The sequence below is a fragment of the Capra hircus genome (genome assembly GCF_001704415.2).
Source record: "Capra hircus breed San Clemente chromosome X unlocalized genomic scaffold, ASM170441v1, whole genome shotgun sequence".
Classification (NCBI taxonomy): domain Eukaryota; kingdom Metazoa; phylum Chordata; class Mammalia; order Artiodactyla; family Bovidae; genus Capra; species Capra hircus.
In genome coordinates this window covers 40,454,710-40,478,006 of record NW_017189517.1, presented here as the reverse complement: position 1 = coordinate 40,478,006, position 23,297 = coordinate 40,454,710, and the positions used below count along the sequence as shown (strand labels likewise).

Below are 23,297 nucleotides of genomic sequence, written 5' to 3'. Positions count from 1 at the left end.
TCTCTTTATGAATAATTTGGTGGAAGGCAGAGTCTGATGATGAAGTCATTTTTCACTTGCTGGCTAAAGAACCCAGATCCTGCAAATCAAAGTTGGCCACACTGAAGCTCTCCTGAGCCATGGATAGGAAGACAATTTTAAGGACTTCCTGAAGATGGCAGTCTGTTGCTGAAGTGAATATGGAAACTCAATGAGCCACTGGGCCTCTACCAATGAGGAAGGAATTTAGTACCATACACTCAGTTTGTTTCTGTCCCTATTCTTTGCTTTTTCATTATCGCATCTGATATTATACATCTATTTACAACCTGTATTATCTGTCTTCTCCAATGGAGAAGTAAATCCCACAAAAGCAGGTACTATATAACCAGTACACAGAAGAATTCACAGCACATGGTAAGCTCAGTAAATATGTATAAAATAAAAAATGAGTGAATAAATAGGATTCTAGTCTGAGCACCTTCCAATAATATAGTTCAGGGTTGTTTTGCTTTACAGGAAAAAAGAACTGCAATGTGCCCTTAAATACAAAAGTATATTCAGCTTTATTTCTCTCAAATGATACAAATTTTATTAAAAGGCAGAGAATTTTTCTGTAGCACTGAAGCAAAATTCTGTGGTAAATTTTCAGCAAGATATTCTAGCTATTATAAAAATTTTAAAAAGCTTCAGAATTATTCCTGAAAATAAGTTACAGTTAATTTATTTAAACCTAAACATTCAAAAATGGGATATATACATACACATACATGCACATGCACAAAATAGAGCAGTCTCGTAAAATCAAACTGGCGAAACTCCAGGAATGCGGATTATCCCACAGTTCTCTCCTTTTCCTTCTCTCATCAAATTGCTACTACCAGTGAAGGCCCAAGAATCTACCAACTACCTAAAGTCAGCTTTTAGAGTTAGAAATATATCCTGTTAACTTGGTGTTGGTATGGTTGTCCAAAATCAGTAAAAGGGCAACATTCGCAGAGGTTTCAGAGGCAGCTGAGTATTTTGCATAAATATGTCCGGCTTAGCTGCCACTGTATATTATCATCTGCTCTCTTCCATAAAAATGCAAATCATAGTTTACAAAAATGTGAAAAATCCCACCACATAATGGATATATCTCTTTATGCATAATTTGATAGAAGGCAGAGACTGATGATGAAGTCATTTTTCACTAGTGGGCTAAAGAACCTAAATCCTGGAAATAAAGTCAGCCACACTGAGGCTCTCCTGAGCCATGGGTAGAAAGCCAGTCTAAGCACTCCCTGAAGGTAGCAGTCTGTTGGTGAAACGAGTATGGAAACTCAAGTTGAGCCTCTTGATCTCTTCAGCAACAAGGAAGTTTAGTCTCATATGCTCAGTTTGCTTCTGTCAACATTCATTTAATGTTGATCAGGTGGAAGAAGGAAAAAAAGCCCCTTTGACTCAATGCTGTCAGACAGCATAAATCATAAAATTCATGGATTTTCATTTTTATAAGAAGTGCATAAGCAATGCCCACTCTCCTCCTGAACTAGCAATTGGGGATTCTAAAAGTGGTTGCCAACTTTGTAAAGCAGTTAACTCCTGCAAACAGTTTGCTACATGAAAAGTCAAAGGCTATACTCATCCTGTTCTCAGTTTTACAAAAGCTGATGGCAGCCACAGCAAAGAACGAGCAGCTAGTAAGCTGGGTGTACCTCTGCTCCTGTGCAAAAGGCCTGAGAAACTCTGAAGCTACACTTGTACACACATGGTCCAAAGATGCCATCTCCATGGCAACCAGATGTCTCAGTTATCTAGTCTGGTGCCAGATTTGGAGACCGTGGTAAATTTCAGAGGCTTGTAACCTGCCTGAAGCCAATGGTGGCTAAAATAGTATCACTCATCCAACATGGTCTTCTAGAATAGGGGTCAGGAAACTTTTCCGTTGTGGCAAAGCCAGAGACAAGACGTAAATGCCCAGACGCGACTGCCCTGGAGAGGGAGCCTGATTTCATCCAAGGGTCATAATTTGCCAACTCTACTCAAGAACTCTGCCATTTCCCATCATGAGGTGGAGTCTAATACCCCTCCCCTTGAACTCGGGGAAGTATGTGATTTGCTTGTGACCAAGAGAGTATGAAGGAACTGAGAGTGCATGACCTCCAAGGCTGCATCAGAAAAGGTGATGTTTCTTGTCCCTGAGACATCTGCCTGCCTGGAGCCCCAAGCCACCACAGAAGCATCCAGTTGTCCTGAGGCCACCATGCTGTAAGGAAGCCCAAGTGAGCCACATGGAAAGACCACATGAAGAAGAAGCCTTGAGACTCTAAGAAGAGGGGGAGATTAACTCAGCCAGCCTCCAGAGTTCTAGCTCTCCATCCACCCGACGACAAGTTTGGGAGAGACCCTGAGGCAGAATCACCCAGTTGAAGCTCTCCCCAAATTCCTGCCTCCTAGAAATAGAAATATTAATAAAAAATGATTGCTATTATTTTAAGGCACTAAACAAAAAAAAACTCAGAACACAGTCTCAAAACTAGTGAGTGGCATATATAAGATTCAAACCTAGGTTGGCTTGACCCCAACCCCACGTCTGTTCTATTACATGACTGCTAACAGCAGCCTTTTAAAAATATCCATGACATGAAACATTAAAAAAAATGTTGATCAGGTGGTTTATGCTCTCTGCTCAGGGGACAGAAGAACGATGAATACTACTTCTTATGAAGTGTTTCAAGCCGTGTAACCCCTCTGAAAATAAATAGTCCAAATACCAGTTCCATTTCTTCCCCTGCAGGCACAAAAAAGGGAAAATTACTTATCAGGTATTTAGTTTGCTTATTCTCTACCTCCTCTTCTTTCCCTAGAAAAAGTTCCCAGCATCCTGGATGTGCACACCAAGAGTAAGCTCGAGTAGTCATGTTCTTTACTAAAACTCAGTCACTAAAGCAACATTCAAAGTAGAGCATAGCCAAAATTTAAGGGCTAAATATTCCTTTTATTATATTGACAAAAAAATGTAGCTGTTCAGCTGAATAAGTACTGTGAAATGGAAATGGGTCATCATTCCTGCACTCTAGGAATTTAACATCTAAAGTACACAGCACAGGAGCAGACATTATTACATTACTGTCTATATTAAATATGTACACAGCAGAGTTTCTATACTGAGACAACTGTTTGGTTTTGTTACAGTCACACTTTGACTGCATGCAAGTGTATTATAAAATAAAACAATGCACAGACACAACAGCAAGAGTCAAACTATGAATAGTTTTATCTATGCAGAGGGTATGTGCCAATGAAGTCACATAAAAGTCACTGGAATTAATTCAGAAAGCAAATACTTTACTTTGAATTTGCCTAGGCAGCAGACTTGGGATTTGGGGAAAACTAAAGGTATAAATTCTTTTGATGAAATGAAGCTTTATCCCTGCACACGATGAAAATAAATTTCCTTACCCGAATAGAGCTCATGTTTACTTTCCTTTCTTCTGGGCATTCCTTTAAAACAAAACAAAACAAAAAAAAAAACAAACAAAAAAAGGAAATGGAGAGAAATGGGGATGAAAATATTTGGTTAGCAGAAATTACCAGAAAATTAAGATGGCTCTTCACTGTCTGATTCATTTGCTATGTTCTATTCCTACCAACATTCTTGGAATCCTTTTGAATAAACACCCATTATAACCTTTCATATTTGTCCCTAGAAGCACAAACAGAAAGAAGATAAAATCACAGCAGATAAAGTGAGCACCATTTTGTTAATCTACGGCCTCATTTTTAAAAATTCTGGACTCAGTCACGGGTGGAGATGGCAGGTGTTATAGAAGGTTTTTCCTGAGGAATATGATTATCTGAATTGAGTTTTGAAGGATGAGGACGAAGTCTGGTGAGGCAGTCTGTGTACAGAGTAGGTTTCTGAAATTGTAATGCTTTATGTAAACTCAAGAGCTAGGTGAGCTAGCTAGTTATTCTCTGGCTTTAACTACCACCTATGGTACTGCACTGAAAAGCCATAAATTCTAACAATCTTTTTTATGAATCACTGAGAAATAACTCTGCTGATCAAACCATGTATAACACAATTAGAAGTTTATATTTTACAATGAGTGAGTTTTAGATGTAGGCAGATTTTGAACATATATCATTTTTACCAACATGAAATGGTAAATCCAAACAAAATTCAATGGTGAAAGTTATTTCTAAAACTTCACATTCAGAGTCTAACTCTTCTGAATTACTTTTCTACTTGAGGGTTGTGGACATCTATGTTTATCTTCACACAGTATCATTCTCTGTGCCAGAGAGTGGATTATGCAGCATTTCTTAAAGGAACAGAAAGCTACGGTGCTTGGGTCTCAACTGCAAAAAGCTAACCTACTTTTGGCCCTTGCCTCAAGGAAACGTCCAAAACATGTGTGGTTCACTGCTTCTCTACCTTCTTCCTCTGAGTCATTTGATTTCAAGGGCTTAATATAGTGCTCCAATATCATCTCCAATTCTCCCCCACGCTGCTGACATCCAATCTGCAAGGTCTGATTCTGGCAATCTGCCAGTACACACTTAAAACAGCAAAACTCTATCATGATTGCTACCTAGCTGACGTCAATCACATGATGCACCCCAATCTCCGAAAAGTTAAAAAGCAAAAAAAAAAAAAAAGTAGTTTTGGAACTGATAAAGTATCATCCACGCTGCTGAATTTCATACTTATTTCTCACATTCCAACACCTCTCTTGAGCTCTAAAGGTCCCTGTTTCAAGGTGCTTACTTACACTTCTTGGATATCTAACAGGCATCTCAAACTTAAGTAGGTCCTACTTAACTGATTGATTCTTAATTCTTAACCTGCCCTCCCCACAAAAACAAAATAACCTATCCTGTTATTCTATCAGTCAGTCAGTTCAGTTGCTCAGTCGTGTCTGATTCTTTGTGACTCCATGAACCGAAGCACGCCAGGCCTCCCTGTCCATCACCAACTCCTGGAGTCCACTCAAACCCATGTCCATTGAGTCGGTGATGCCATCCAGCCATCTCATCCTGTTGTGCCCTTCTCCTCCTGCTCTCAATCCTTCCCAGCCTCAGGGTCTTTTCCAATTAGTCAGCTCTTCACATCAGGTGGCCAAAGTATTGGAGTTTCAGCTTAGCATCAGTCCTTCCAAAGAACACCCAGGACTGATCTCCTTTAGGATGGACTAGTTGGATCTCCTTGCAGTCCAAGGGACTCTCAAGAGTCTTCTCCAACACCACAGTTCAAACGCATCAATTTTTTGGTGCTCAGATTTCTTTATAGTCCAACTCTCTGGACCTTTGTTGATAAAGTAATGTCTCTGCTTTTTAATATGCTGTTTAGGTTGCTCATAGCTGTCCTTCCAAGGAGTACGTGTCTTTTAATTTCATGGCTGCAATCACCACCTGCAGTGATTTTGGAGCCCCCCAAAATAAAGTCAGCCACTGTTTCCACTGTTTCCCCATCTATTTGCCATGAAGTGATGGGACTGGATGCCATGATCTTAGTTTTCTGAGTGTTGAGCTTTAAGCCAACTTTTTCACTCTCCTCTTTGAATTTCATCAAGAGGTTCTTTAGTTCTTCTTCGCTTTCTGCCATAATGGTGGGTCATCTGCATATCTGAGGTTATTGATATTTCTCCTGGCAAACTTGATTCCAGCTTGTGCTTCCTCCAGCCTAGCGTTTCTCATGATGTACTCTGCATATAAGTCTACACTCTGCAAATAAGCAGGGTGACAATATACAGCCTTGATATACTCCTTTTCCTATTTGGAACCAGTCTGTTGTTCCATGTCCAGTTCTAACTGTTGCTTCCTCTTGTTCCTTAATCTAAGTCACACTGGCCTTCCTTTTTTCCCCTGAATCCTTTAAGTACTGTCCCCACTACCTAGAATGCTCTTCTTCTAGCTATTTTTAGGTTGGCTTATTCTCATCTTTTAGAAGAAATCTCAGATCAACTGTCACCTCTTCAAACAGGCCCTCTTTGAACACTCTTCCCTGACAACTCCCCAGTCACACACTCTCACACCATCCTGTTTATGCCTTTCATGACATTTCTCAAAGTTTAAAATGATCACATCTACTTATTTCATGACTTGTTTATTGCTTGTTCTCATTAGAATAAACTCCATTTGGACAGAGATGGTAGCTATCTTCTTAGGCACTGTATTCCTAGTGTCAAAAGTATGCTGTGCTGTGCTGTGCTTAGTCGTTCAGTCCTGTCTGTCTCTTTGTGACAACATGGACTGTAGCCTGCCAAGCTCCTCTGTCCGTGGTGATTCTCCAGGCAAGAATACTGGAGTGGGGTGCCATGCCCTCCTTCAGAGGATCGTCCCAACCCAGGGATTGAACCCAGGTCTCCCACATTGCAGGCAGATTCTTTACCATTTGAGTTACCAGGGAAGCCCAAGAATACTGGAGTGGGTAGCCTATTCCTTCTCCAGGAGATCTTCCCCATCCAGGAATCAAACCACGGTCTCCTGCATTGTAGGCAGATTTAGCCCATCAAAAGCATAGTGGACACCTAATATTTGTTGAATGAATAAACAAAGATATATCTAATTATTAGTTCAAAAGTAATTGATAAGAAAACCAAGAGCTTCAGAACTTCCTGAAACATAAGCTTGACAAATGTCCAGACTCATGGAGTAACTTGAGCTCTTTGATACTGAGAACTGATTGGTCAAATTAAGTTTACTAAATTATCTCTAAAACTATGGCCAATTCGAAATATTTACAATGTGATAATTCAGCAAAGTAAAACTGTCAGAATTAAATCACACTAACATAGTATCAGAGGTTATTTTTATCACCTCAAAGGTACAATCATTAGATAAGGAGCAGGAAGTTGGTGACAAGGCTCAAAAGGAATTCTTTTAAGAGAAAGAGTGCCATTAAAGCCCAGTATTTTCTGAATCATACAGAAACATTAATTACAAAATCCTAGTTACACATTTTGCCAAATGTGCACAATGCTGTTAGAATTAAACTTTCAAGGATCGACCTTCCTGCTGTATAGCACAGGGAGCTCAAGTCAGTGTTCTTTGATGTCCTAGAGGAACGGGATGGTGGCGGCGGAGTTCAAGAGGGAGGGGATATATGTATACACATAGCTGATTCACTCTGTTGTACAGAAGAAACTAACAACACTGTAAAGCAATTATATTCTAATCTTAAAAAAAATCAACCTTCCTAAAATATTTTTTGAAACACTTCTGATTTAAAACAATATATTTATTCCTGAACCCACAAAATAAGTTTGCTTACCTATGTCTAAGTTGATAGCATTTATCATTTTAGAGACTGAATCTTATAATTAAGATGTATACACACACGCACACAGTCTGGGAAGAAAAAAGAACTAACTTAAAGAAAATTAATTCTATTCTGTGATTCATCATGTAGTATTCCAAGTAAGGATTGGATGCAACTGGACTCCCATTTATTGTTAGCAGTAATTTAAGTTGGTATAACTTCTACTGAAAGCAATTTGACAACACCTAACAAAATTACACCTAACAAAAGAAGCACGCTGGCTGCGATGGACCTCGCAGGACTTTGCAGAAATGAGGCTGAGAGGAGCTACCTCATGTCTGAGGTCAGGGGCGGTGGCCAAGAGTGCCACGCTGCGATGGTGCAGGAGCGGCTGACAGGAGCTAACCCACGTCTGAGGTAAGGGGTGGCGGCCGGGAGGAGCTACCCCATGTCCAAGGAGCGGTGGCTGTGGGTGCAGGAGGGCCGAGAGGAGCTATTCCACGTTCAAGGTCAGGAGTGGCGGTGGTGAGGAGATACCCCTCGTCCAATGTAAGGAGCAGCAGCTGTGCTTTGCTGGAGCAGCCATGAAGAGATACCCCACGCCCAAGGTAAGAGAAACCCAAGTAAGATGGTAAGTGTTGCGAGAGGGCATCAGAAGGCAGACACACTGAAACCATAATCACAGAAAATTAGCCAATCTGATCACACAGACCACATCCTTGTCTAACTCAATGAAACTAAGCCATGCCATGTGGGGCCACCCAAGACGGGCGGGTCATGGTGGAGAGGTCTGACAGAATGTGGTCCACTGGAGAAGGGAATGGAAAATCACTTCAGTATTCTTGCCTTGAGAACCCCATAACAGTATGAAAAGGCAAAATGATAGGATACCAAAACAGGAACACCCCAGGTCAGTAGGTGCCCAATATGCTACTGGAGATCAGTGGAGAAATAACTCCAGAAAGAATGAAGGGATGGAGTCAAAGTGAAAACAATACCCAGCTGTGGATGTGACTGGTGATAGAAGCAAGGTCTGATGCTATTAAGAGCAATATTGCATAGGAACGTGGAATGTTAGGTCCATGAATCAAGGCAAATTGGAAGTGGTCAAACAGGAGATGGCAAGAGTGAACATAGACATTCTAGGAAATCAGCAAACTAAAATGGACTGGAATGGGTGAATTTAACTCAGATGACCATTATATCTACTACTGCAGGCAGGAATCTTTTAGAAGAAATGGAGTAGCCAGCACGGTCGACAAAAGAGTTCAAAATGCAGTACTTGGATGCAATCTCAAAAACGACAGAATGATCTCTGCTCGTTTCCAAGACAAACCATTCAATATCACAGTAAATCCAACTTTATGCCCCAACCAGTAATGCTGAAGAAGCTGAAGTTGAACGGTTCTATGAAGACCTACAAGACCTTTTAGAACTAACACCCAAAAAAGATGTCCTTTTCATTACAGGGGACTGGAATGCAAAAGTAGGAAGTGGAGAAACACCTGTAGAAACAGGCAAATTTGGCCTTGGAATATGGAATGAAGCAGGGCAAAGGCTAATAGAGTTTTGCCAAGAGAATGCACTGGTAATAGCAAACACCCTCTTCCAACAACACAAGAGAACACTCTACACATGGATATCACCAGATGGTCAACACCGAAATCAGATTGATTATACTCTTTGCAGCCAAAGATGGAGAAGCTCTATAGAGTCAGCAAAAACAAGACTGGGAGCTGACTGTGCCTAAGATCATGAGCTCCTTATTGCCAAATTCAGACTGAAATTGAAGAAAGTAGGGAAAACCACTGGCCATTCAGTTAAGACCTAAATCAAATCCCTTATGATTATACAGTGGAAGTGAGAAATAGATTTAAGGGACTAGATCTGACAGAGTGCCTGATGAACTATGGATGGAGGTTCGTGACATTGTACAGGAGACAGGGATCAAGACCATCCCCATGGAAAAGAAATGCAAAAAAGCAAAATGGCTGCCTGGGGAGGCCTTACAAATAGCTGTGAAATGAAGAGAAGTGAAAAGCAAAGGAGAAAAGGAAAGATATACCCATTTGAATGCAGAGTTCCAAAGAATAGCAAGGAGAGATAAGAAAGCCTTCTTCAGTGATCAATGCAAACAAATAGAGGAAAAGAACAGAATGGGAAAGACTAGAGATCTCTTCAAGAAAATCAGAGATACCAAGGGAACATTTCATGCAAAGATGGGCTCAATAAAGGACAGAAATGGTATGGACCTAACCGAAGCAGAAGATATTAAGAAGACGTGGCAAGAATACATGGAAGAACTGTACAAAAAAGATCTTCATGACCCAGATAATCACGATAGTGTGATCACTCATCTAGAGCCAGACATCTTGGAATGTGAAGTCAAGTGGGCCTTAGAAAGCATCACTACGAACAAAGCTAGTGGAGGTGATGGAATTCCAGTTGAGCTATTTCAAATCCTGAAAGATGATGCTGTGAAAGTGCTGCACTCAATATGCCAGCAAATTTGGAAAACTCAGCAGTGGCCACAGGACTGGAAAAGGTCAGTTTTCATTCCAATCCCCAAGAAAGGCAATGCCAAAGAATGCTCAGACTACCACACAATTGCACTCATCTCACATGCTAGTAAAGAAATGCTCAAAATTCTCCAAGCCAGGCTTCAGCAATATGTGAACCATGAACTTCCAGATGTTCAAGCTGGTTTTAGAAAAGGCAGAGGAACCAGAGATCAAATTGCCAACATCCGCTGGATCATGGAAAAAGCAAGAGAGTTCCAGAAAAACATCTATTTCTCCTTCATTGACTATGCCAAAGCCTTTGACTGTGTGGATCACAATAAACTGTGGAAAATTCTGAAAGAGATGGGAATACCAAACCACCTGACCTGCCTCTTGAGAAACCTATATGCAGGTCAGAAAGCAACAGTTAGAACTGGACATGGAACAACAGACTGGTTCCAAATAGGAAAAGGAGTACGTCAAGGCGGTATACTGTCACCCTGCTTATTTAGCTTATATGCAGAGTACATCATGAGAAACGCTGGGCTGGAAGAAGCACAAGCTGGAATCAAGATTGCCAAGAGAAACAGCAATAATCTCAGATATGCAGATGACACCACCCTTTTGGCAGAAATTGAAGAGGAGCTAAAAAGCCCCTTGAGGAGAGTGAAAAATTTGGCTTAAAGCTCAACATTCAGAAAATGAAGATCATGGCATCTGGTCCCCTCACTTCATGGCAAATAGATGGGGAAATAGTGGAAACAGTGTCAGACTTTATTTTGGGGGGCTCCAAAATCACTGCAGGTGGCGATTGCAGCCATGAAATTAAAAGATGCTTACTCCTTGGAACGAAAGTTATGACCAACCTAAATAGCATATTGAAAAGCAGAGACATTACTTTGCCAACAAAGGTCCGTCTAGTTAAGGCTATGGTTTTTCCAGTAGTCGTGTATGGATGTGAGAGTTGGACTGTGAAGAAAGCTGAGCACCAAATAATTGATGCTTTTGAACTGTGGTGTTGGAGAAGACTCTTGAGAGTCCCTTGAACTGCAAGGAGATCCAACCAGTCCATTCTGAAGGAGATCAGCCCTGGGATTTCTTTGGAAGGAATGATGCTAAAGCTGAAACTCCAGTACTTTGGCCACCTCATGCGAAGTGTTGTCTCACTGGAAAAGACTCATGCTGGGAGGGATTGGGGGCAGGAAGAGAAGGGGACGACAGAGGATAAGATGGCTGGATGGCATCACTGACTCAATGGACGTGAGTTTGAATGAACTCCTGGAGTTGGTGATGGACAGGGAGGCCTGGTGTGCTGTGGTTCATGGGGTTGCAAAGGGTCAGACATGACTGAGCGACTGAACTGAACTGAACAAAATTACAAATATATACCCTTTGAAATCAATTCCATGTGGAGCAATTTTATCCAACAGACACACTTGCACATGTATGAAATAATGTATATAGTGAAACATATTCATTAGTTTAATTTAATAATGATTGGAAATAACTCAAAAACTCAATTTATAACTTATATGCTTAACTTGTACTACATCCATACAATGAAATATTACTGAGACAACAAAAATGAGGCAGTCCTTTATGTACAAATATGAAACAAAAGGGATTCTCTTGTGGCTCTGTGGTCAAGAGTCTGCCTACCAACGCAGGAGACGCAGGTTTAATCCCTGGGTCAGGAAGATCCCCTGGAGAAGGGAATGGTAACCCACTCCACTATTCTTGCCTGGAGAATCCCATGGACTGAGAAGCCTGGAAGGCTATAGTCCATAGGGTCGCAGAATTGGATACAACTGAGCAACTGCACACACACACACACACACACACACACACAGAGGCAAAAACAAATTTCAAGATACTAAGTCAAAAAAAAGTCAAGAGACAGAAAAGTATGTATAATGTACAGTGTTGAAAAAGATCATTTACAGAGAAATATACAACACACATCTGGAAGGATATTCAAGAAATGGAAGGTGGCTGTTCTATGATAAGTGTCCACATGGAGTTCCACTCCAAGGATGGGATCACGAGGAATTCTGTGGAACTACTCACCAGCAAAAGAGGCAAAGTTGGCAAAGACTGTTTTTATAAACCCAGGATTTAAAGTTTCTGGAAATTATCCTAACGACATACAAAAAATATAAAAATATTCATTCAACAAGATCTACTAAAATTCCATAAGAACAGCAATGTAAGCCATTGGTCCTTCCTAGTGAGCATGGCAGATGAATCAGGGCTGTAAATATTTACATTAAAAATGAAGATCTCAAATCGATAATCTAATTTATTGCCAAGAAACCAGAAACAGGAGAGCAAACTAAATCTAGAGCAAGAAAGAAAGAAATAATAAAGATCAGAGCAGAAATAATAGAAATAAAAAGTATATAAAGAGAGAGAATATCACACTTCCTGATTTCAAAACTTACTACAAAGTTTCAAATTAAAATAATGCGTAAAAAAAAAAATAATGTGTTACTGGCATGAAGACAGACATATAGACCAGTGTAAATGAACAGAGAGCTCAGAAATAAACCATCATGGATATAGTCAAATGATCTTTGACAAAGGTGTCATGGCCATTCACTGGGGGAAAGAACAGTTTCTTTAACAAATGGTATTGGGAAAACCGCATCTCCATATGCAAAGGAATGAAGCTGGATCCTTTACACCATATACAAAAATTAACTGAAGGAAGGGAAAAAAATGGACTAAACATCTAAACACAAGACTAAAAACTATATGGATTTCCATATCCATAGAAAACTGTATTTTTGTATGGATTAGAAAAATCCATAGGGGGAAAGATTTATGACACTGGATTTTATGATTTCTTAGGTATGACACCAAAAGCACAAGCCAAAACAGACTGCATCTATATCCATATATACATATCCAAATGGCATTATATCATATGCTTAAAATGTCTATGCATCAAAGGATGCAATCAAGCAAAATGAAAAGGCAACCTACAAAATGGGGGGAAATATTTGCAAATCATATATCTGTACATAATTAACATAATCATATATCTGTAAATAATTAATATCCAGACTTCTTATATAAAGAATTCCTACAACTCAAAAACAAAAAATCAAAATAACCCAATTAAAATAACAGCAAAGGACTTGTAGATATTTCTCCAAAGAAGATAAACAAATGACCAATGAACATATAAAGAGATGCTCTGCAACACTAATCATTATGGAGATGTGAACCAAAGCCACAATAAGATGTCACTTCTCACACATTTAGATGGATACTATGATTGCTATATTTAAAATGGATAACTGACAAGGACCTACTATATAGCACATGGAACTCTGCTCAATATTATGTGGCAGCCTGGATGGGAGGGGAGTTTGGGGGAGAATGGATACATGTATGCTGCTGCTAAGTCGCTTCAGTCGTGTCTGACTCTGTGTGACCCCACAGACGGCAGCCCACCAGGCTCCCCCGTCCCTGGGATTCTCCAGGCAAGAACACTGGAGTGGGTTGCCATTTCCTTCTTCAATGCAGGGAAAGTGAAGTTGCTCAGTCGTGTCCGACTCTTAGCAACCCCATGGACTGCAGCCTACCAGGCTCCTCTGTCCATGGGATTTCCCAGGCGAGAGTACTAGAGTGGGGTGCCATTGCCTCTTCCAGGATACATGTATATGTATAGCTTAATCTCTTTGCTGTTCACCTGAAACTATCACAATATTGTTACCCCAATAGAAAATAAGTTTAAATTTTAAAAAAGATGGTTATTATGAAAAAAAAACTAGGAAATAATAACTACTGGTGAGGAGGATATGGAGAAATTGGAATTCTTCTGCACTGATGATATGAATGTAAAATTCATATGAAAACAGAATGCTGTTTCCTCAACAAAGTAAAAAAACAATTACCATATGATTCAATAATTCCACTTCTGTGTATATATTCAAAGGAACTGAAAATAAGAACTCAAAGAGAGAACTTTACATGCATGTTCACAGCAGCATTATTTACAACAGCCAAAGCTGGAAGCAAGCTAAATGTTCATCAAAGACTAAACAGACAAACAAAATGTGGTGTATACATACAATGGAATATTATTCAGCCGTTAAAAAGGATATTTCAAAACACTGCTATAACATGGATGAACCTTGAAAACATTATACCAAGTGAAGCAAGCAAACATATGATTCCACTTATATGAGCTACCTGGAACGATCAAACTCACAGAGACTGAAAGCAGAATGAAGGTTACAAAGGCTGACATGAGGAGGGAGGAGGGAATAGGGAGTTATTGTTTAATAAGTTCTGAGTTACAGTTTTACAAGATGAAGAGTTTTAATGCCAGTGAACTATATACTTAAAAATGGTTAAGTTTTATATCATGTATTTAACCACAATTTTTAAAGCTTTTAGTTTTTAAGTAGAGAAAAATCAATGACACCAAAAGTTTGTTCTTTGAGAAGATCAACAACACTGACAAACTTTTGGCTAGACTAAACAAGGAAAAAAAGAAAAGATTCAAATTACTAAAATCAGGAATGAAAGGGGGAAAACATTACCAACTTTATAGAAATAAGTATTATCAAAACAACAAGATCCTATTGTATAGCACAGGAAACTATAGAAAAGAAATTATTAATTAAAAAAATAAAAGTTATCATCAATAAATTAGATAAATGATATAAAATGGAAAAATTCTAGAATAATAAATATTGAAAGTGGCTCAAAAAAATAAAATATCTATATAGACCTATGATAAGAAAAGAGGTTGACTAGTAGGAGACACATGCACCCATGGCTGATTCATGTCGATGTACGGCAAAAACCACCACAATGCTGTAAAGTAATTATTCTCCAATTAAAACATAAATTAATTTTTTAAAAAACCTTCTCAATAAAAATGCCCATGACCATTTGGCTTCATGGGTAAAATGTACCAAATATTTAAAGAAGAATTAATGTCAATCCTTCACAAACTTTTCCAAAGAGTAGGAGAGAGAATATATTCTAACTTATTCTTTGAGGCCAGAATTAATCTGAAACCAAAACCAGACAAAGACATCATGAGGAAAAACCAATATCCCTATCTGCCACAATTTACTAGAAGACCAAATTTGAAGGAAATTATGCTAGGCGGAATAAGTCAAACACAGAAGGACAAATACTATAAGATACCACTTATATGATAAATCTGAAATAATCAAACTCATAGAAGCAGAGAGAGTAGACTGGTCATTGCCAGGGGCTGAAGGGAGAAGGAAAAGAGGAAGCATTAAAAAAAAGTACACGCGATAAACTAAAAACTTAATAAATTAAGATTTCATCAAAATTTAAAACTTCTGTCCTTCAAAAGATACCAAAAAATGAAAAGACAACCCACAGAATAGGAGAGAAGTTTTGCAAATCATATATATATATATGATTTGCAAATCATATGATAATCAACTGGAATTTATACTATAGAAATGAGTCTTACAAGCCATTTAGACAAATCACCTAATTTAAGAACAGGCAAGGGTTTAAGTAGACATTTCTCCAAAGGAAATATACAAATGGGCAATAAGCACATGAAAAGATGCACACCAATAGCAATCAAAAAGCACATCAATAGCTATCAGGGAAATGCAAATTAAAACCACAAGGAAATACTACTTCACAGCTTCTAGGATGGCTAGAATAAAAAAAAAACCCAGACAATAACAAATCTTGAGGAAGGTATGAAGAAAATGGAATCCTTACACACTGCATACCCATAGATGAACCTTGAAAACATCAGAAAGAAGCTAGTCACAAAAACCTATATATTATTGTATGAGTTCATCTTTATGAATTTCCAGAATAAGCAAATCTATATAGATATAAAGGAGACGAGTGTTTGCCTAGGTCTGGGGAATGGGGAAACTGGAGTGTGATAGCTAAGGGGAAAGGGGTTTCTTTTGGGAATAATAAAAATATTCTAAAACAGATTGTCGTAATGGATGCAAAGCTCAGTGAATACACTAAAAGCCATTGAAGTGTAAAATTTAAAGTGGTGAGTTGTACTGTATTTGAATTAAATCTTAATAAAGTTGTGAGAAACAAGAAACAGAAAAAAAAATTTTAAGTGCCCATATCTTTTAGAGATATAGAATGAAACATTTACGTAAAATTGTGTAACATTTGGTATTTGTTTCAAACTAACTGGGTCAGGGGAAAGTATGAAACTGGATGGGAATAAAGACGAGCTGGATCTACAGGGGCTCGTTATACTATACATTCTCTCTCTTTTTGTATTTTTAAAATTTACAAAACATGGGACTTCCCTGGCCCTCTAGTGGTTAAGACTCCACGCTTCCACTGCATAGGGCACAGTTCCCTGATCAGCAAACTAATCCAATATGCCACATAGTGCAGCCAAAACAGAAAATAAATAAATACAATTTACAAAATAAGAAAAGTTATGTTTAAAAAAAGTAATACAGGGGTAACATTAATAAAGGGAATGCCAAAGTCGATGGTAAGGTTAAGCCAAAATCTAGAAGATGAGAGCCCAGAGGGGTAAACCTAATACTCAACGTCACTCCTGGCCTAAGGGAATTTGCCAATCCAAAGGAGTCAGCTGCAAAACTGAGCCGCATCTCTGCTAAGAGGTCACGAAATCAACTCAATGGACTTCAACCAGCACTTTTTAAAAATTAGAATAGAATGGAATGGAATAAATCAGAGTATGTTACACACAGTGGAAAAAACAAACAAACAAAAACCTGAGCTGCATTTCCACAAGCTCCAAGGGCTAAGGTGACTAAAGTCAAAGCAAAGGTTTGCCAAAAGTGGGAACTCTCATAAACTAACATTCACTTTAAACTAGAAACCCAAAGGGCTACCCCTTCAAGGTAACAGTTCACCAGAAATAAATTAGCCTTCTCACAGGCTTGCAGTTTGTCCACCAATCGTTTAAGGAATCTCAATTTGCATTACGTTAGTGCCAAAGAGGGAGAAGGCAATGGCATCCCACTCCAGTACTCTTGCCTGGAAAATCACTTCAACTTCTCTTGTACCCTTTTCTTACCTGGCACCACCTCTACCCAAACAGAATTGAACTAATATTCCCTCCCCCTATTTCTCACAATTATACTTCTCATTTCACCTAACTATATTGCAGTAACGTTCACAAATCTGTCTCTGCCACAAACCCAAGCTGTTTGTGGGTAGAAACTAACTTTGAATCCCCAGAGCCTAGCACAATACCTAGAAGTTAGCTGATACTCAAAAAGTATGACTGAACACATGTCTTGCAATTCAGACACACTAAATTTATGAAATTTCCTATTTGTGCCATCATGGTATTCCCACAGAAAATCTAAAAACTGTTTAAATATTCTTACCTGTAGCAGAAAGGAAACAGTATAACTCAAAAAAGCAGGATGATGGACTAAATTTAAACTTTTTTTATACTCTGCTACTGAAGCATTTCCTAAGACTTCAGGGTCAATATATAATCCTTTCTGGAAGGGTTTGGATGTCCACAGACAACCAACCATGGCTGTCAAATACTGATTAAATTCTTGATAGGTCTTGCTGCTGAAGCTGAACTCTGATTTTGTCTGTTGGGAAAGGAAAAAAAAATTGTCATTATCACCTATTCTCCCTTCGTTCTTATTCCCAATAGATCTTGTATCTCTACAATGGTGACTTAATACAGAGATTCATCATCCATACCTTGTGTACAAACTCATTTTTCTTTGCAGCAGTCAAATTTTTATGATACCTAAAAGAACAAACAGAATAAAACTTTTACCATTAAATGCCTTTCCTATGTAAATATAAACAAGAGTTTACATTTTAAATGTAAATATATGTACATACACAAATATCCAGCTGTCTAGTTAAATATTTTTTTTCCTTTTGTAGTACATTTTCCTCAAAGAATAAAAATTAAGAGGCTCAAATATTAAATTGTACACTTAAGATATGCACTTGACTCTGTAAATCGTATTTCAGTAAAAAAAGAAAGGCAATGTTTTTAATGATTCAGTATTAAAAATTAATAAGATTCTCAAAAGCAGCTACTGATACATAACATTTCTTAATGTTGAAAAAAAGGTGCAGTAGACAGGCTAAAGGGAAAATTAGAAATTTAATTTTTTCTTGATGGAGAACGATTCTAATTAGCTTTCGAACATTTCAGTTCAGTTCAGTCGCTCAGTCATGTCCGACTCTGCGACCCCATGAACTGTAGCATGCCAGGCCTCCCTGTCCATCACCAACTCTCGGAGTCCACCCAAACCCATGTCCATTGAGTCGGTGATGCCATCCAACCATCTCATCCTCTGTCGTCACCTTCTCCTCCTGCTCTCAATCTTTCCCAGCATCAGGGTCTTTTCAAATGAGTCAGCTCTTTGCATCAGGTGGCCAAAGTATTGGAGTTTCAGCTTCAAAATCAGTCCTATTTAAACCTTAGCATTATCCTACAAGTTATACCAAAAGGGTCTACACTTTTGGCCTAAAAAGAACAATTTCAGTCCTTAAGTGGAAAAATTAGAAGGTATCAGAAATTTAATACTTACAGTTTCATATAGTTGGTAATAGTTCCCCTTTATCTCCCAGAAAATGTTCTTTTTACCAAAGAAGCTATGTAGACTTAAACCAGTTGTTGTCAGTAAATGACTAATTTTTCTGTGCAACACAGCAACAAGAATTAACAATGCTGAATGCAACATTACCACTGCATAAAAAGATCCTTAACTATAAATTATTTTATTACACGTCCCTCATGTTGACATTTTAAGAACACAGTTAAAATAGTTCCACATTGGAAGGTCATTCCCAAAAGAAAGCCAGGTTTCCTATTTCCAAAGGCCCTGGCAGAAAATAGATAACAATCTTATTGTTCTGAATATTTTACTGCATTATATATAAGCTTGTATGTGTGTGTGCAGTTGTGTCCGACTCTTTGAGACCCCGTGGGCTGTAGCTGCCAGGCTTCTCTGTCCATGGGATTCTCCAGGCAAGAATACTGGAGTGGGCTGCCATTTCTTTCTCCAGGGGATCTTCCTCATCCGGAGACTGAACCTGCATCTCCTGCAGCTCCTGCATTGCAGCTGGGTTCTTTACCACTGCGCCACCCGGGAAGCCCATATAATCTTACTGTAGTATATTTATATACTTTATTTTATAGCTGGAAAACGAGGATTGAATTATGATATAAAAATGGGGAAAAGGCTTCATACCTGTCCATAATGTAACAGAGTTGATTCAGGATACTGGAATCCAGGCTGAGGAGTACAGGATAGAAGACCCCAGGAGGAAACAAAACCACTAATGGAAGGTTGTAATTTATATATATGTCACACACCTTTTGGGAAGAATGATAACATCAGTATATACATTATTCCTCAGAACCCATCAATCAACTTCACCCAAAGAATCATCACTAGAGAATAAGCATTAGGGATGGTACTGCCTGATTCATGAACAGAATAGGTAGTCACAACTTGCTTAAAAATGTACCTCACCAAACAGTAACCTTATGATAGAGGATTATTTCTGGAAGGTTTTATTATTAAAATCTCTTTTTTTTTCTGGGGAGAAATCTTAGAGTTAGGGGGAAAGGGGAAAGGAACATTTCTTTTTTAAGTCCTATGCATGCTAAGTCGCTTCACTCGTGTCCGACTCTTTGCAACCCAATGGACTAGCCCACCAGGCTCCTCTGTCCATGGTATTCTCCAGGTAAGAATACTAGAGTGGGTTGGGTTGCTATGCCCTCCTCCAGGGGATCTTCCCAACCCAGGGATTGAATCTGCCATCTAGTATGTCTCCTGCACTGGCAAGAGGTTCTTTACCACTAGTGCCACGTCGGAAGCCCTAGGTGGGCTTAAGCCCCATAAATACTGATTTATCACGTTAGCTGTCAACCTGGAAAACAAGCAAGCAATCTTCTAAGCAAATATAATACAACTAGGTATCAGTGAAGGGAAGAAGCCAGGAAAACCGAGATTAGTGGGTACTTCCTAAATAATAGTTCCGTCTAGGTTGAATACTACAAAACAACAGAAGAGGACCAGAATCATAGGTACTGGAAGAAATAAGGCAGCTGAAAGCTGGGGGTAGAGAGCTAAGGAAACAGTGTATTTTTGTTTTTTTACCAGGGGTTAGAGATCTATAATGGATGAGTAAAAAGACAGACTTCTGTCTAGGGTTAGCATTATTCAGGGGAATGTCTATTAAAGTGGTACCTACAACTCAGAAAAAAGCATTTGCTTTTTCTCCTTGTCAATTATTCAGGCCAGAATATAATCATTAACTTCAAAATTAACTATGTTTAACTTTAGTTTATTAACTAAAATCAACTATGATAATAAGATCATAGCCCAACTTAATAGCTGTGCATAAAATTTAAACACAGAGTAGTAAAGCAGACAGCTATCACAAAAATCTAAGTAGGGGAAATGGGATGTGTACTACCTTCTCATAGAAATCCAAAATAAAGTGCAGCAAGAAAGTACGGTTGCTTTCCAAGCGAACTGCAGTAGTGGACAGCCATCCTACGTAGTGAATCAGTTCAGACACAGAGTTCATGGATCCACCTAAAGTTGTCTCTCTGCAATAAGAAACCATGACATGCAGATCCATATTAGCAAAAGTCCTCACAATTTCCCAGCTAAAGCTGGATATAATATACAGCAAAAAGTTGTTGGGAATTTCAGAAAATGATTGGCGCTCCAAAGTATAACTCACTTTTTTTAAAACCACAGTGATTACAACTATACAGCCATCTAGGGAACCATTAAGACCAATTCATAGAATATCCTGAGCAACCACTCTAATATTAGTAAATAACAGAGAAAGAAAGGATTAAACTCCAGACTTTAGATAATATTACCAATGTCCAGGGACCACAGCAGTCAGCAAATTAGTTTCTAAATATACAAATCCAAAACCAGTTTTGCCTGAATTTCTGAACTAAAAATGCTGTTAAAGTACATATAACCCTGTATGCAAGACAGCAAAAGAGACACAGATGTATAGAACAGTCTTTTGGACTCTGTGGGAGAGGGAGAGGGTGGGATGACTTGGGAGAATGGCATTGAAACATGTATAATATCATATATGAAACAAATCACCAGTCCAGGTTCAATGCATGATACTGGATGCTTGGGGCTGGGGCACTGGGAAGAGCTATATTTTACAATGCCAAGTAGTATTAAGATAAACAAAATTACCTACAATTATGTACATTTATTTAAGAATTTTAGAAAGCAGAGCCCCTTTTTAAATGCCCTCTCAAAATTTATGACACTAATTAAAAAGGATCCTAGGATTTTTAGAAAGAAAGTACAGAAATTGTAAACCACCTGTATCAGAGTGCCTAAGACTTACACTGCAAATTGGCTAAAGATTATAAATGTAAACACACTATTCTTAATAGAATTAAGGTATTTGAAGAGATTAAGCATTCAAATGGAATTTCTTATGATAGGGGTTCCCAAACTTTAGCTTGTACCAAAATTCTGGAGGCATTTGTTAAAACACATATTTCTGAGCTCTACCTCCAGTAGTCATGTACAGATGTGAGAGCTGGACCATAACAAAGGCTGAGCAGCGAAGAATTGATGCTTTCGAACTGCGATATTGGAGAAGACTCTTGAGAGTCCCTTGGACAGTAAGGAGATCAAACCAGTCCATTCTGAAGGAGATCAACCCTGAATATTAATTGGAAGAATTGATGCTAAAACTGAAACTCCAATACTTTGGCCACCTGATTCGAAGAGCTGACTCACTATAAATGACTAAAGGCAGGAGGAGAGGAGGTGGTAGAGGATGGGATGGTTGGATGGCATCACTGACTCAATGGACATGAATTTGAGCAAGCTCTGGGAGCTGGTGAAGGACAGGAAGTCTCGAGTCCTGCAGTCCATGGGGCCGCAAAAAGTCGGACACAACTGGGTGACTGAATAGCAACAAGTGCCCAGGTTATGTTGATATTGTGGGTGCAGAAACCACATTTTGAGAAGCACTGCTTTACAAGATACTTTCACTACTCACTAATGCTTCATTTTCTTCTAAAAGTGATCAGACATACATGATATATGGAAGCACTATAATAATGAATATGAAGAAATAAAAAATTTCCAGGCAACTTCCAAGAATCTTGTTTTCTCCGTTCTCATAACAAAGTTGGAGATAACTATAGGGAAAAGAACACAGAGAAAAATAGATGTAGACTAGTCTCACCAAACTAACCAACAAGTATTTGTGATTGAAGCTTAGGGATCCTTGTGTTATAAAGTAAGAATGTGACTGATAATATAGGGAATCTGAACACTGATTAGATATTTGAACATATTATAAACTATTAATTTTTACATGTTATACTGATATCGTTTTTCAACTGCTGAAATGATGTCTGGGTTTTGCTCAAAAAAATATCTAGTACAAAGGAGGAGAGACATGAAGGGTGTTAAAGATGAGAAAAATTTAACCATGAGTTGGTAACTGTTGAAGCTGGATGATGCATACATAAGGGTAATAATTGTACTATTTTCTCTACTTTTGAATTTGTTTGGAATTTTCTATAATATAAAGTTTAAAAAATTAATGTTAAAAAAGAATATAGGAGAACCCAAGACTCTAGGTGGAAAGAATCAATGCAACCTGGTTTAGGCAGTTCCTTGAAATTCAGTTAAATCTTTGACTTCCACTTTGAGATTTTATATTTAATAATAATGAACATAATGGAAATTCAGGGCTTTTTTTAAATTCCAAAGTGAAACTAAATTAATGTATACAAGCAAACTATATCAGGGAAACAAAAAAAATCTGTACAGCAAAATAACAGATTCTCCTAGCCATCATCAAAATTGACTTCACATATAAGCAACAATATATTTTATAAAGTGAACTAAACTGAATGAAAGCCAAAGTTGCAAGTTCTAACGTTAGAGGCTTAGGGTTTGCTTTCTGATTTATATAATAAAACTTGAAGAATTAATCTTTCTCACAGGATTGTGGGGAAGGGTGAAAAGTAGGAATAAAAACCTTAGAAAAGTACGATTCAGTATTTACATAGAGCAATTAGGTTTCATGTCACACCGTTATACTCCATATGCAGTTTTGCACAGATCAACTCTCGTGGAAGGTTGTAAGATAACTCACAGAGGACTGTTCCTCACAGATTTCACGTGGACGTCCATAGAAAGCCACAGCAGCCAATTCTGCAGTAGTTCTTTCAGACACTGAAGAACACTACACTGCAGAGGCAACACAAAAAATCATGCAGTTATACCATAGTGTTGAGAACTAACAGACTAAACCAGAGGCTTAGAGATAGAAAGGACTATGGAGACAACCACATCCAGTTCAGAACCCTGTAGCTGCTGCTCCAACCTGACTGGTCTCCAAGAGACAGATTAATACAAGTTTATTTTGCCATTTTCTCTACAAGCTGGCCCCCAGCTTATCAGCAAGGAATAGACTCTTGTTTTTCCAAATTATATTCATTCATAATATATTACATCATCAAATATAGCATCACCCACCTCTTATCATCTCCCCTCAGAGATCCTCTTATGTTGTTTCAGATATGTGTTTCCTAT

The 23,297-nt window shown here is 38.4% G+C and overlaps 1 protein-coding gene across 1 annotated transcript in view; it reads right to left on the bottom strand.

Moving 5' to 3' along the window:
- Positions 1-1,358: 1,358 nt before the first annotated feature.
- CENPI (centromere protein I) overlaps positions 1,359-23,297 on the bottom strand; it is a 55,218-nt gene continuing 33,279 nt past the window's right edge. Inside the window, exons 15-21 of the mRNA XM_005700149.3 lie at positions 22,858-22,952; positions 20,167-20,302; positions 18,933-19,057; positions 17,422-17,470; positions 17,088-17,306; positions 3,424-3,465; positions 1,359-2,752 (exon numbers count right to left, since the gene is read on the bottom strand). Coding sequence (XP_005700206.2) covers positions 2,651-2,752; positions 3,424-3,465; positions 17,088-17,306; positions 17,422-17,470; positions 18,933-19,057; positions 20,167-20,302; positions 22,858-22,952 — 768 coding nt within the window. The 3' untranslated portion in view covers positions 1,359-2,650. The remainder of the gene's footprint in view (positions 2,753-3,423; positions 3,466-17,087; positions 17,307-17,421; positions 17,471-18,932; positions 19,058-20,166; positions 20,303-22,857; positions 22,953-23,297) is intronic.